Source organism: Camelus bactrianus, chromosome 17 (genome assembly GCF_048773025.1).
Source record: "Camelus bactrianus isolate YW-2024 breed Bactrian camel chromosome 17, ASM4877302v1, whole genome shotgun sequence".
NCBI lineage: Eukaryota > Metazoa > Chordata > Mammalia > Artiodactyla > Camelidae > Camelus > Camelus bactrianus.
In genome coordinates, this window is record NC_133555.1 from 42,283,137 (window position 1) to 42,297,210 (window position 14,074).

A 14,074-nucleotide genomic window follows, 5' to 3' on the forward strand; every position below is an offset into this window, starting at 1 on the left:
GGGTTTGAAATGGTACATTTTTATTCAATTACCCTCAACCACCACAAGGCCTTAATTAACCCTGAAGACAAGCCAGCCCGCCTTGAATGGTGAAGGTTTGTTTTGTCCATCAGGGAGAGGACATGGTTTTCTTTCTGCTCCAAGCCTTCCTCTCAATAACTGTCTTTTGGGGTGGTCGGGGGTGGGGAAGGTGTCACTCAGTCCCCTCTTCCCTCTCGAGGGGAAGATGCCTCTGAACGTGCTTGGATATCGAGGAAAACACATGGTTTCACTATGTATCATGATAGATGGGACAGTGTTATTTTTCCTTCATCAGAAAAATTTGCTGTAAAAATCCACTCTCAGGGTGCTTCAACGTTTTAGAGTAAATCATTTTAAAACTCAGAAAATAAACTTCGACACTACCTTCATCTTAAAATCAGACACCAAGCAAAGCACCCTATTCCACTGTATGAATTCTCCTAGTACTCAGTAGGTGTTACCACGCTGACCAGACTGGACAGTATTCTACCTCGTGCATTTAGCTTTCCTTATCTCATACGCCATTAAAGGAAAACAGCTTACCAGGATAGCCATTTCCATCCATATCAATGCCCCCTGATATGGACTGGCCAAACATCCGTAGCACAGGACTTATCTTCCGCCCCGACAGTTTCTGAAACAGATTATAGAGAGACTGAGTTACCGGAAGGAGCACGGTCACAAGTAAGACCCTGTGACTGTTTCAGCCCAGCTTCCCTGGGATACTTGGTCTTGAAGTTGTTCGAAGGAAGCAAAACAACAAAAAAACATAGTTCAAATTTTATCAGGGGTCTTTAGCAGGCAAAAGACCACACACTCCTTGATCATTACTTGCCTTAGTGTCACCATTCTAAATTGTTTCTAAGCTCAGTGTTAACAAAAAAGCCACCTAAGCAAGTGTATTAGCCTTCTGCTCTGCCGAATGAAGTTCCAAACGGATAGTTAAACTCCCATCTCTACAGGAGGTTCTATTTTGTGTTTACACAGGATTAGCCAGGCGAAATTCTAAGAACAGATTTTCCTTATATCTCTCTACCCAGACACGTACTAAACGTGTAAGACTCCTCTCCTAAGAGGCACACGTTAGTCCTCTCTTGGGTGGACGGGAATTAGCACATCTACTTGGAAAATGATGGTCACATGGAAACTGCCTCTCGATCAAGCCAACCAGAAGATCTACGGGCCCATGAGCATCACAGACAGGACAAAACAGCTTTACCCAGTAAATCTAGAATGATCCTGAACATTCTATACAATGTAGGGGGGAAAAAAAAACACCCAGCTGAAGCTGCCTGCCCTCCTCCTTAAGAAGTAGTCCAGGAGGGAGGGTATAGCTCAAGTGGTAGAGCACATGCTTAGCATGCATGAGGTCCTAGGTTCAGTTTCCAGTACCTCCTCTAAAAACATAAACAAACCTAACTACCCCACCCCCTCCAAAAAAGGCAGCCCTCAACCAACCATTTGGAATTCATAGCTCTGTTGCCATGCGGCATGCTAGCACCTGTAAGTCCATTTCCTTCATCATTAAGATCAACATATGCTGACACATGCTGCACTGGTCAAGAACATTCATTATACAACCAGCCCTGGTCATACATCGATGCTTGTGTTCCTCACACAGACACTAAACTTTCTGAATCAGAAAAGTCTCATGTTCTGAAATCTGACTGTTCTTTCTTCTCTTTCTCTATACAGTCTCCCTGGGGAGGTTCCCCTTTCAGTGCCCTCACTGGGGACAAGGAGAGAAATGTTTTGTTTTCATGCCACACAGCAACATCCATGTCAGAACTGGGTTTACACATACCCAGGGGCTCACTGGGACTTTCTTTCCTCATCCTTTCCCTTACTGAGTCACCCTGCAAAGAAGTCACACATATGGGGAGGTGGAGTTCCTACAGGACTGACAGAGGGAGAGGACAGGGAGTCCCCCACCTCCGAGCAGCCAATGACTGCAAATGACCTTCCGCCTGCCATCTTCAGTCAAACCATCCAACAGGAAATGTGCAGGCATCATGGTACAAATCAGAACACCATCGGGAATGCTGAAGAAATGTTTCTTGCCAACATGCAGAGTCACACATCCCACACAGCTCTGTCTAAACAAACATGGACGTGGATCTGCGTGCTTCTTAAAATCTGCATTTTGAAGTGGACCATCTCAGCTCTGATGCCCAACAATGCGAGATGCAGCAGCTTGCCCTGGGTTTGCATGTCTAAGATGTACTGTGCTGGGACAAGCCGGGAAGAGTGAAGGGGTGGTCCTTCTGGGGGTGGCGATGCGGGTTTAAGTTATCCCACAGACATCTGCAGGCCATTATGCCATGAAGCCAGGAAGATAAGTCTGCTTGGTGCTAATAACTCTAAATGAAAACCAGGAGCCTTGGAAAAGCTCTGCCTTGACCGGGTTTATATGCGGTGTCCTTATGGCAGGAGACAGATCACAGGGGCCGCCGTGACATGCCCGGAGGGCTCTCAAATTGAGAAAGGCACACAAGGATCTTAAAGTCAACACTTCTCATGGTAAACTCGAGAAAGAGGAATGAGTTTGAGTAATATGGAAGGACTTGAGACCCTGATCTCACAATTTCTCCAGCAGAAATAATACCAATCTGGGCCAAAGAAAAGCGATTCCTTTGCCCAGAGTTGTTTCTCATTTCCTCCCTGGTTCACCCACACAATGCCCGCTCTGTCCAGACCTGGGCTCTGGAGAATCCGGCCTTAGAGGACTTTTCTTCCTTTTAAATCACAGACCTTATCACATACATATTAGCAGCTTGGAAATGTGTAATCACAGTTGTTTCTTTTTTTTTTTTTTAAGAGCCCCCAAACCACTTCTCTCTGTCAGAGCTAACGAGCCAGGCTGCGTGCTGACAAAGGCAGGACCGGTCCAGCTGCCGATCTCTGCTTCCTACTCAAGACAATCCGCGCTGACCACAAATTTATACTTCAGTTCTCTGCAGGGATTCCACCCAGCAACAGAACAAAACACAAGAGGGCCCCAGGAGGAGCTGAAGCAGGGGTCTCTCACAGGCTGCCTCCCTCTGCGATGAGCTTCCCAGGTCCGGGAACCAGACTCCGGGAGGAAGTGTGCGGGGTGACCCGACGGCTCCCCGGAGGGCTCTCGGCTTGTGGCAGCGGGAACAGAGCCCCTGATCTAGAGGAGAGTAGCCCTTGGGACATGATGCGGCCCCGACACCGTGCCCAGAGCCCTCATTCTCCTGCCGCATCCCTAGGAGTGTGGTCGCACCATTACTCATTTCTATACAAAAGGAGGTGGTCCATGTGGGTGAATGCCCCTCGGAGTACAGCAAAACAGGCTCTCATATTTCTAAGTTTTCCAGCTGAGCCTCCCCGAGTGTTCCTTCTCCTCACATGGAGTTGAGGGCGGTGGCTGCAGTAAGAGGTTTGGGAATCAGGCTGGCAAAGTTTCCATGGTCAAGATGCCACTTCCTAGCTGGTGACCTTGGGCACGTTAAATAACCTCCCTGGGCTGGAGTCACCTTGTAAACAAAAGGTGGATGATAAAGGAATCCATCTCACAAGGCTGCTATGAGGACTGGAGGTCAGAGGACAGAGCAGGCTCTCAGGAAGCAGCCCTGCTCCCACTAGCACGGCACCTCCCCTGACACCTGCCTCTCGGAACAGCCCCGGAGCTGAGCAGGAGGGAGCGACCTGCAACAAAGCAAGCAGCCCTCCACCCTTAACGAGCTGACGCACACCTGCTGCAAGGAGAACGACTGAGGACACACTGACTGAACTTACATGTACAAACTGCCTCTTAAAATCAACTCGTAGTCTTTCCTTACCGAAAGACTTCAGTCCGTGGACAGATTTTGGCGTATTACTATTTCATTTTATACAACATTTTATAAGAACAGGACCCAGTTCAAAGTTTTGTTTCCTTAGCGATCAAGATACGAGCCAAGCTTCTTGGGTTGGAGAAGGGTCAGCATGAGGAGGAAGTGGTAAGCTCCTAAGAAATGGTCACGAAATCAGTATGTGCTGATTGGAAACCTTTCGTGTGCTCAGTCCCCTTCTGTCGCTGACCCACTGGGAGAAAGACCCAGGCCTGTACCAGTCTGCACACAGACATCCACCAACATCCTGACCGGGCTTCTGCCCAGAGCGCGACTTCCTTTTTTCCCAGGGGCTGGGCTTGACACCATCAGCAAGATTGAACTCCAAGCTGATACGGCAAAAAACAGGACTCACCACTTCCCAAGCCTGGGGCTCGAGGCCAGGGCTCTGATCAGCTTCCCGTTTTGATGCCAATGGTGACAACAGGCCCATGACAGAGCTTTCAAGCCCCTCCTGCACGGACCTCGGTCTCTCTAGATTATAGTTTACGAGATACTCCTTTGGCTTAGCACAGACGGTTGACAAAGGAGCAACCAGAAAAGCGAGCCTCTTCTTACATAAATCACTCTTAACACTGGCTAAGAATCTGGATACTATCTTTTGTAGGCAGAATGCCTCCCTGGATGTCAGCAAACTCAGGAGACTACAAATACGTTTTGATTTAATCAGTGGTTTGTGTCTTTCACTGGAGGTGGGGGAAGGTGAAGGCAGGAACAATGTCCTGTGTCGTATGCACCCGGGGTGTGGCGCAGAGTGAAGGTTCCCGACGTGTTTGTGGAATGACTGCATGGACAGCGACCATGTCACTCTCACACCAATTACCATCGAGTACTGAGGGACTATCCCATTGGCGTCCCCATGGTAGATGTACACCGCGCCCGAAAAGTCGTCCTCCTTGGGTGCGCCGACGGCCACATCTGGGGGGAGGAAAGTAGCTCTGGGTTAGAAAAGCCATGTGGAGGAACATATGGGTGGGTTCTCTAACTCCTGCCGTGACGTCTACACATTTCTTGGTTGTTGACTGTTCAAACATTAAACCTGGCACATGATCTCTTAGACAGTAACCACCACCACCAAAAAAGTAGAAAGAAAATTATAGAAGCTGAGAAGAGTTTAGTCCCAGAAAATGTTTCTACCTCATCCTTGTAGGACAGATTATTGACCTACCCAATAAAAGAAATGCAAATATAAACCACCCACTGTAATTCCTGTCTGAAAAGGGAATTCCAAAGATAATGATTATTGTGAGACTTGGAAAGTCAACTCCATACTCTGGTAAAGGAATTATAAAAAATGGCATGTATGTCACACACAAAAAGCAATGTTACTCTCAGGAACTAGCAACTCCTGGAGCAAAGCCTAAATCTTCCTCACATTTTCCCCTTTGCTTATAACAAAAGTCACGTGTCTGTAGACGTGAGGTCAAGGGTGAGGGCATCACCCACCAGACCTCAAGCAGAGGTCCCCTTTCTCCAAGTGACGCCCCCTCTGGCCAGGGCTATGAGGATTTCAAATGTGCCTGAATGTCTGGCCTGAGGCAAGAGCTGCCCCCCAGCCCATCTTCCACCCCAGTCGTCCCCATCAGTGACACGGCTCCCCCCAGTCCTGGTGTCTGAACCCTGCATGTATAGTGAGGGGAGGAGACACTGAACAGACCAGGGAGAGAAGCCAAGAAGCTGTGAAAGGTACTGCTATCCAAACAGAACTAGACATGGGGCGTACACATCCCCGCTCCTCCCAACACCCACACCTTCAAAAGTCAGCCGGGCCTGCTGTCCCCCTCAGGGCAGAGAATTCCCTCCTCACTTATTTCACTGACCACACGGTAGAGAACCGGGGTGCATCAGAGGCTCAGAAACAAGATAGTTTGGTGGCAAGAGGATGCTGGTTCAGACATGGCTGCCCTAAGAAACCCCATGGACCACCCCACAATTCACTGCACCACAGACACATAGCAAAGAGTGCTGAGCTGAGGAGAAGGAATGTCACAGAAGCAGAACTCCAGGGGGCTCGGGGCTCAGCCCGGTGTCTACAGGGACGCCGACGGGCCCTCCCGCGGGCAGCGCAAGCTCACTGACCTGGGAAGCCGTCCTCGTCAAGGTCGCCCAGGCTGGCTATGCTCTCCCCAAAGTGCGCGTTGTAGGCACCGTCCCCGCTCAGGGCCAGCTGCTCCTCGAGGGCTCCCTGGGAAACAGGATGGAGGGAAGACGGAAAACAAAACAAAAACAAACAGAATGAACCAAAAAAAGAATGAAAACAGAGCTGGGAGTGCCACCTTCCCCCGCAGCACACCCATGGACAGGAAACACCTGGGCAGAGTCCCAGGCACCCAAACCTCCATCCCCTGCTGGCAAAAGAAGCCCCTTCTACCTGGGTGCCAGGAGGGTCTCCAACTGCTGGAGACATGTGTTGGTGGAAAGGAGACCCGCCGCTGGCCGATGAGTGAACCCCACCCTTGTCCCCACACCTTATGACCCAACCTATCAGCCAAACAACCTACCTACCTGCCCCACGGCATCCTCTCCCCACGATATCCCCAAAGTTGTTTTAAAGGGAGTACATATTTCTGCTTCTCTCCTGAGACTTTCGGTACAAGTTTATAAAGCTGTTTTGCTAGGTGCCTGTATTAGTAATCCCGACAGAGGGAGTCATGGTTCAGAAAACCCAGCACCCAGGAGTGTTTGGTCATGGGGTAACAGGGGTGATATTGGGGCACACAACTGCACCCTTTGTCACGTCTGGCTTGAATTTCCTGAGCAAACACCAGCCAGCAGGGGGAAGGGATCCGTGGTGACTGTGGCAGTGGCAGTGACAGCCATACATACCCTACCCTCAAATCACTGACACGTGAGTATCAGAGCCTTAAAACACAATCTGATGTTTTGAGGCTGGAGAGTGTGTAACCCTGCCCCCGCGTAGGGGCACTCCAGACCTGCTGTATACCCACAAGCCATCCCAAGGCTCTCATTATGATTAAATCTTTTCCCCCACTATACACAAACAATTTGCAATAAAGATATGATGATTTCTTAAGTCAATGAAACCCCCACCCCACAACACAAATATGTGCTGATTTTATCCCACCCATGTGGTGAAGAAGAGGAGAGAAACCTTGATTCCTTGTAGGTACCAGGCACTGTGTACACACCTCCTCATTTAAATCACACAAAGACTATGAAGAAGATCTTGTGACTCCCTCTACTTTACAGATGAGGAAACTGAGCTACAGATTTCAGCTATTTGTCCACATCACACAGGCTAGTCAGTGGCAACACCGAGACTCAAAGGCAAGTCCACGGAGCTCCAAAGTCATTGTTTTTTCCACCGCCCTGTAATCATCAATCTCATAGGATGAGGGTCAACAGAAATAAGAACACCCTGGTACTTACGGCAACCACACTGCACTAAGGAACACCGTTCAGGGGTAGGGGTGGGGGTGGGATTGTGGGTGCAACGTGCCCGGAGAAGGCTGCGGGATTATCCTGCTCCATGATTCTACGCCCTGCTTTCAACACACATGGGGCTGCTGGGCTGGTCACCTTACTGCCTAACAAGTTAACACCCATGCAAACGTGTCCGTCTCCTGCAAATATGGTGGCCACTGAATGCCTGCTGTTCTCGTATCCATAACAACCACCTCATTTCTCCCCTCGCTTTCCCTGTCCCCCTCCCTGGGAAGTCCATGCGGATGTAGTTGCTATGAGTCACTGCAGTAGCTACAGGAAGCATCTTCCCTCCCGGGTTATGGATCCACCTTTCTGAACAGTCTACAAAGATCCAAGAAGCCCAAGGCTCTAACTTCCCCTGGCTCCTCTCTAAATAACTGCCTTCTTTCTGACATCTGCCCACCTAGTTACAGTTGAACAGCACCCCCCTCCCAACTGCGATAACTGGCATCTTGGTCACTGCTTTAAAAAGTACACTTTCACTGATTTTTTATTTTTATTATGAAAGAATTATATTCTTGCTATTTGGATAAAGTCAAAACTAAAAACCTACCCAAGCACCACCACCCAGAGAGATGTTATTAACATTCTCTATGCATTTTGTGTATTTTTAAAGGTTGTTTGTATATATAATTTTTATCCTGCTTTTTCACTGATCATCGCATAAGCATTTTCTCATGTTAGCTAAAAGGCTGGTGGTAACAGAACTTACACATTTAACCACTTCCCTCTGGGGGAATAATCTTTCTTCTAGATCCTGAAAAGATTCTGCTTTCTCATTGGTCTCCTGCCCCCAATGGTGCCCTGCTGTTCCTCAGCCCCGACTTCTACCCACCGTCCGCTCTGCTGCAGAGATAACTTTCTGACCCAGTTACAACCTTTTCAAGATTCTGCAGGATAAGGGACATGATGATTATAGCCATGGCCCCCACCCCACCACCCCCAGTGCCACCACGCTGCACTAAGTGGTCCTGGTCCTGCCGCCTCACATCTCAATCCCCCTGCCAGCTCCCAACCCGCGCCTGCCTGTCTGCCTAACTCCTATTCTTTTCCAAGACTCCCTTCAACCACTGCGTTCTCTGAGAAGGCTGCTCTGCTTCCCTGGGCAGATGTGCACATACTCCCAGGGGGACAGCATAACCTAGAGAAGAATCCCACGTTCAAATCCCAGCCCTGCCACTTCTTTCCTGTGTGATTTGTGGCAGGTTACTTAACCTCTCTGAATCTCACTCAGTTTTTAAATGGGGACCCCTTGATACCCTGTGCAGATGACACTGAAATCATCCACAGGGAAGCAGGAGAAACAGTTCCTGGGACTCAACATTAATCATTGAGATTTTTCTTGACCCCTGTTATGTTTGCAGTCATAACATTGCATGTACTTTTCCATTAATGGAACAATGAGCTTTGTAAAGCTAAGAAGCATGTCTTTTCACCTCCTCTGGGAAATGGGGCTCAGTCACCACTCCCTGGGCCAGTATCCCTCCCCCATACCCCGTCCACATGTTGCCCGCTCTGTACTCACATTTCCTCTGTTGATGTAGACGGTGACCTGCCCTTCGTCCCTGATCTCAGAAAACATGGGGGCCCCCACCAGCAGGTCAGAGAGGCCGTCCGCATTCAGGTCAACTGCGCATAAGGAGGAGCCGAAGTAAGAGCCCATCTGCAACCAAGTCGAGTTGCAACAAAGCGTTCAGTGTCTGCCCTCACGCAGGAGGCCCTCGCCTTCCTCCAGCCCGCCAGCCTCACAAACACCTGCTTGCAAGCCCCTCCGAGGCTGGGACGGCTGCACGGCCCTGTAAGCCAGAATGCCCAGGCAGCAGTGAGATCCCCGACCTCCTGGGCCTCCCAGCAGCCAGGCACGGCCCCCAGTCCACGTGAGGCCCAAGCTAACCAGCTTGGAGCCCCACCAAGGGAGAAACAAAAAGACAGATCCCCGAAGAGCGAAGAGCGAGGTCCTGTTTTTACAAACGCGAGGCTGCAAATATAGGTTACAACAGTAATAAAAATGCCTCATATATCAGATCCTTGACAAGGCCCAGCAAGTTAGGAATATGGAATTTCACGACCCAAGGCAGGCATGAAAATAAACGTTACGTGGGGAAACGGATTAGCCTCTCCCAGCCCTGTGCAAAGCTCAGCTTGGTTAGGAAGGCCTGAGCCGAAGTAACAAAAAAAAGGTACAGCTCATAAAACTACTTGATGGATGAGGGAACACAGCCAGCTTATATTGGCTTAATCATAGCTTAATCCAGTACCTGTTATTTAATTTTTTTTTTTACTATTTTTTATTGAAGTACAGTTGATTTACAGTGTTGGGTTAGTTTCAGGTGTGCAGCAAAGTGATTCAGACATAGATACGCACAGATTGTTTTCCAGATCCTTTCCCCAATAGGTTATTACAAGATACTGACTATAGTTCCCTGTGCTAAGCAGTAAGTCCTTATTTATTTTATGTATAGTGGTGTGTATCTGTTAATCCCAAACCCCTAATTTATCCCTCCCCCTTTCCTCCCTTTGCTTACCGTAAATTTGTTTTCTATGTCTGTGACTCTTTCTGTTTTTTAAATAAGTCCATTTGTATCATTTCTTTAGATTCCACATATAAGTGATATCATGTGATACCACTTTCTCTGAGTCATTACCTGTTATCTTAAATCAGGGGTCTCAGACCCAAAGACCAATGGGATCCAGGCAGGTGATACAACAGGTATAAGAAAAAAGCAAACAGTGCAAGCAGGCTTACAGGCAGCAAGCGACGCTTGGCTTCTGTGTCTAAGAAACAATAGAATACGGTGGAGCCTGCGGCAAACTGGAGTTCACAGACCCAGCCAAAGGAGCCGCTCCCCGCCAGGTGCACTCAACTTCTGCCTGACCTAGAAAAAGCCAACCTTCTCATTGTTCAAGAGAAGCCAAAACTCTAATTACTTGAATTGCCTATTTTTAAAATGCCGACAGCTAATTCATATTAAAAAACAATAATAAACAAACATACCATGCAGGCCAAATGAGAATTTTTGTAGGCTGTAGCCTTTCCCAAGATGCCCAGTTTGCAAACTCTGTTTTTAAAAAAAGCTGTCTTTTTAAAATAAATGTTTTCAAATAAAAGGGCTCTGGTTTTATGGACATGAACAAGCTTCTTTTTTTTTTTTTTTTTTTTTTTTTTTTTGCTGTTAAAGTTTGCTGGCAGCGAATCCCAGGAGTTTGAGAGAGGTAGAGGGTACTCTAGTCTATTTCCTGCAGTTAATCCTGGGACGGGACTCAGAAGTCCCTCCCTAGTCACATGCCAAGGCCACTTCCAATCCAGTCCACACCCCCTCAAGGGAGAAGGCATGGGGAAGTTTTAGAATCATGGGGAATACAACGGGGGACGGGGGCGGGGGCGGGGGTCAGAAACCAGCTGTCAGTCACCAATTCACTGGCCTTGCCAATGTCACTATCTTACTTTAGTAAAATAATACTGGTAAGACCCAGGCGAGGCCCCGAAGACCAAAGCTGCTGGCTGTTCTCTGGCTGAGCCCCAGGGGAACTATTTGTTTCATTCCAGTGGACTATTTAACTTGGCATCTTCATCGGTGTTCAATCAGAAATCCCTGTACATGAAGTTTCCTATCTAAGTTTTGACATATAAACACTTCACATACTCAGTTAACGCAATAAAACTTCAATATGGCAATGACATGCTCTAGGGTGAGTGTTCCTTGATCAGAGCTCTCCCACCAGCCTGAAAATAAGAGGGACACGTGTCTCTACTAGCAATTGAACTTCACATGTACTGGCGACCCCTTCGAGCACTATGTGAAGGATGTCAACCAGTAAAGACCAGAGCGTTCCAGGTTTTGTTTCTCTTACAGTGAGGCCAGGAGACAGAACTCTGACCAGATCCTGGCCACACGAAAGCAGAAGTGGATCTCAGTAGTTTCCTGAGACAGAACCCTCCTGTGTGTGCGGCTCTGGACACAGGGGTAAAGCTAAAGGCATCCTTTGAAAGCCTGGGGTCATGTCCTTTTGCAGTGAAATAAGGGAGAAGTCAGAGGGACAAGAATTTCTCATTTCTTATGGCAAAAAGCAGAATGAGACATCTAAAAGGAGTAGTGGTCTGCTTCAAAATCAGGAAGATGGTGATGGGGGTGAAGCTGGAAGACGGTGAAACAACAGGGCAGGAAGGAGCAAGTGCAGAGAGAAGGAACAACTCCAGACGGTTTGAGGTGAAGACGACAAGAGCCCCAAGGAGAACAAACAACAGCTCTGGAGCTGGGAGGTGAGACACCTGGACCCTCAGTCCCCTCCTCAGGGGCCCCGTCGTGCCACAGGAAGAACCTTCCAGCGGACGTGCAGGCTAGTCAGTGCTGGAACCCCAAGTCATCAAGTCCTTGGGAAGGCTGGACAAGCGGGTTCGCAGACATTTCCTTCACATCACTCACTCTCAAATCTACTGCCCCAAACCTGCCCCTACCCAGGTGCAGACAGACGGCCAGGACAGTTATCACCCAAACCAGGGGGATTCTGAGAAGGAGCCTGTCCTGGGCACAAGCAGCAGGGAGTGGGGGCCAGGGGCAGTGCAGGAAGCAAGTGAGAGGCATAGAGACAGCTGAACATGAAGATATTCTAAAAATAGGGTGACAGGTATTTAAGCTCCGCAATTCACTTTCAAAAGTCCTTTTAAAAAAAAACAGCAGTTGAGGGAGGAGGGTATAACCCAGTGGTAGAGCACACGCGCAGCACGCACGAGGTCCTAGGTTCAATCCCCAGTACCTCCATCAAAAAATTTAGTAAACCCAATTACCCCCTCAAAAAACAAAATAACAAAATAACAACAAAAAAAAAGTAATACAGAAATAGCAGTTGAGTAAGGTGATAGACGTGCTAAGTCACCTTACTGTGAGTTCAATATTGATCACTTCACAGTATATCCATGTACCACAGTGTACAATCACGTTGTACACCTTACACTTAAATATATTACATAGCAATTACATCTCACTAAAGCTAGCAGGGAAAAAAATCCTTGAATTTTATCCTTTCAAGCCCAAGTATGTTGAAAGGGGAGCAGAGGGAGGGAGGATTTGCAAGAAGAGACACTAACCCCTTTATTTTTTTTTGGAGAAACAGCTAAAATGTTAGGCTTAGCAGCATTTATACCCTACTTGCTCTTTGGGACTCTTTTTCTCACAAACAGCATGGAGTTTTATTTCTTTTTTAACTTCAGAGGTGTTAGGAAATTCTTTTTTGCAGAATCGCTCAGTCACTTTCCAGGGTTGGTGCTTTGGGGTTTTGGAAATGTTAAAAGAAACAGCAGGCCAGCAGAGTTCCCCAGGGGAGGGCAGAGCTATTCTTGGGGAAAACTTTGACACAACCGAGCTTGGTGATGTATTTTTTATGGAAAAGGTTATGACAGCTATATTCTAAGTATACACACAGTGAGGTTGTTAAAATAGCAAAAGGGTCTACTTGTGAGTGGGATTTTTGGAACTCAGAATAGGATTCACCAGAACAGTAAGTAATGGTGCCAGGCTGGCAGGGGACAGGTCTCCCACAGCAGAGCCCGAACTGGAGGCACACAGCCTAGCCAGGAAGGAACAACCATTTTCTCCCCCTTTTCTTAGGGTAATAGTGGGTCAAATCACCTTCTGACATTCTCCCATCTCCTTGAATCTCCCTCCCGAGTCCCAGGTGTCCTGTGCTTCTTCCTAGAGCTCAAGAAGGCCTCCACCGAAGGAAGTCTCCAAATTACAGCCTTCATCTCCCTGCCTAAACGTGTGACCCCTTAGAGCAGCCAGTCTCACCAAACAATACTGCCGTTCTAAGCCACGCTAAGGTGTGCACCCCTGATAAGCCAGTGGTGCTTATGAACCCAAGGCATCTCTACCTGGTCTAATTTCAGACTGTGGTGCAATGTAATGGAAACATCAGGAAATGGAGAGAGGGTTAGCAAGGATAGCAAGATGGCACGGGCAGATAAACCCTGCCCAGAATTTCAGGGCAGCCCTCCCCAACGATTTCCATTTCAAGGTTCTAAAAGGAAATGGGTGATTTTTGTTTGATTTTCCTTTGTGCGGCAACAGTTCCCATGGCAATGGTGGCAGAGGGCTTGGGTGTAGGAGGAGGGCAGTTTGGAGCTGATGAGATAAGGAGAGTGAGAACCGTCTGTCTGTGTGCCTCCTTTGAAAGTAACTGGTCATACATCAGGGGTTTGCTGCCTGCACTCAACAATGCCTGGAGCTGGGAGAAAGACAGGCAGATGGGGATGGACAAGGGGGCAGAAAGGTAGAAAAAGGCAGAGAAAACCAGAGCACGCAGTTATTCTGATGAGTCTCTGAACCGTGGACAAGGTTTTAGGACTCTGTGCTGTAAACTTGCCCGTGGACAAACTCATCTTGCTGCATGTCTCTACCACAAGTGTGAATCCCAGCGAGCTGCAAGGTTACACACAAAGCTAAGAAGATAAAGGCTCCAATGTGCCACAGAGCCGGCATGAAAACGTAGGGCACAGACAGGGCTTGAAACCAACTTTGTAAAAAGTAAGAACTGACTCCCACATGATTATATCTCTCAAACAAACAAACAAAAAAGAAACTAATGCCAAGAATCTCACCTTTTTACCTGATGCCTGAAAAATCTTAATTAAGGTGCCTGATCTTCGGTCAGCTCTAAATATATAAACCTATGGAATGAGAAAAAAAAATCTAGTTAAGATGGGCTTAATGACCAAAGATATCTACCAGCATCCTCCTGGTGGGGCGGGGGGT

At 48.0% G+C, this 14,074-nt stretch overlaps 1 protein-coding gene across 1 annotated transcript in view; it reads right to left on the minus strand.

Annotated features, from left to right (window-relative positions):
* ITGA9 (integrin subunit alpha 9) overlaps positions 1-14,074 on the minus strand; it is a 314,996-nt gene that overhangs the window by 250,328 nt on the left and 50,594 nt on the right. The window contains exons 8-12 of the mRNA XM_074345242.1: positions 13,921-13,989; positions 8,851-8,988; positions 5,958-6,063; positions 4,702-4,796; positions 565-655 (exon numbers count right to left, since the gene is read on the minus strand). Of these exons, the coding sequence (XP_074201343.1) occupies positions 565-655; positions 4,702-4,796; positions 5,958-6,063; positions 8,851-8,988; positions 13,921-13,989 (499 nt within the window). The remainder of the gene's footprint in view (positions 1-564; positions 656-4,701; positions 4,797-5,957; positions 6,064-8,850; positions 8,989-13,920; positions 13,990-14,074) is intronic.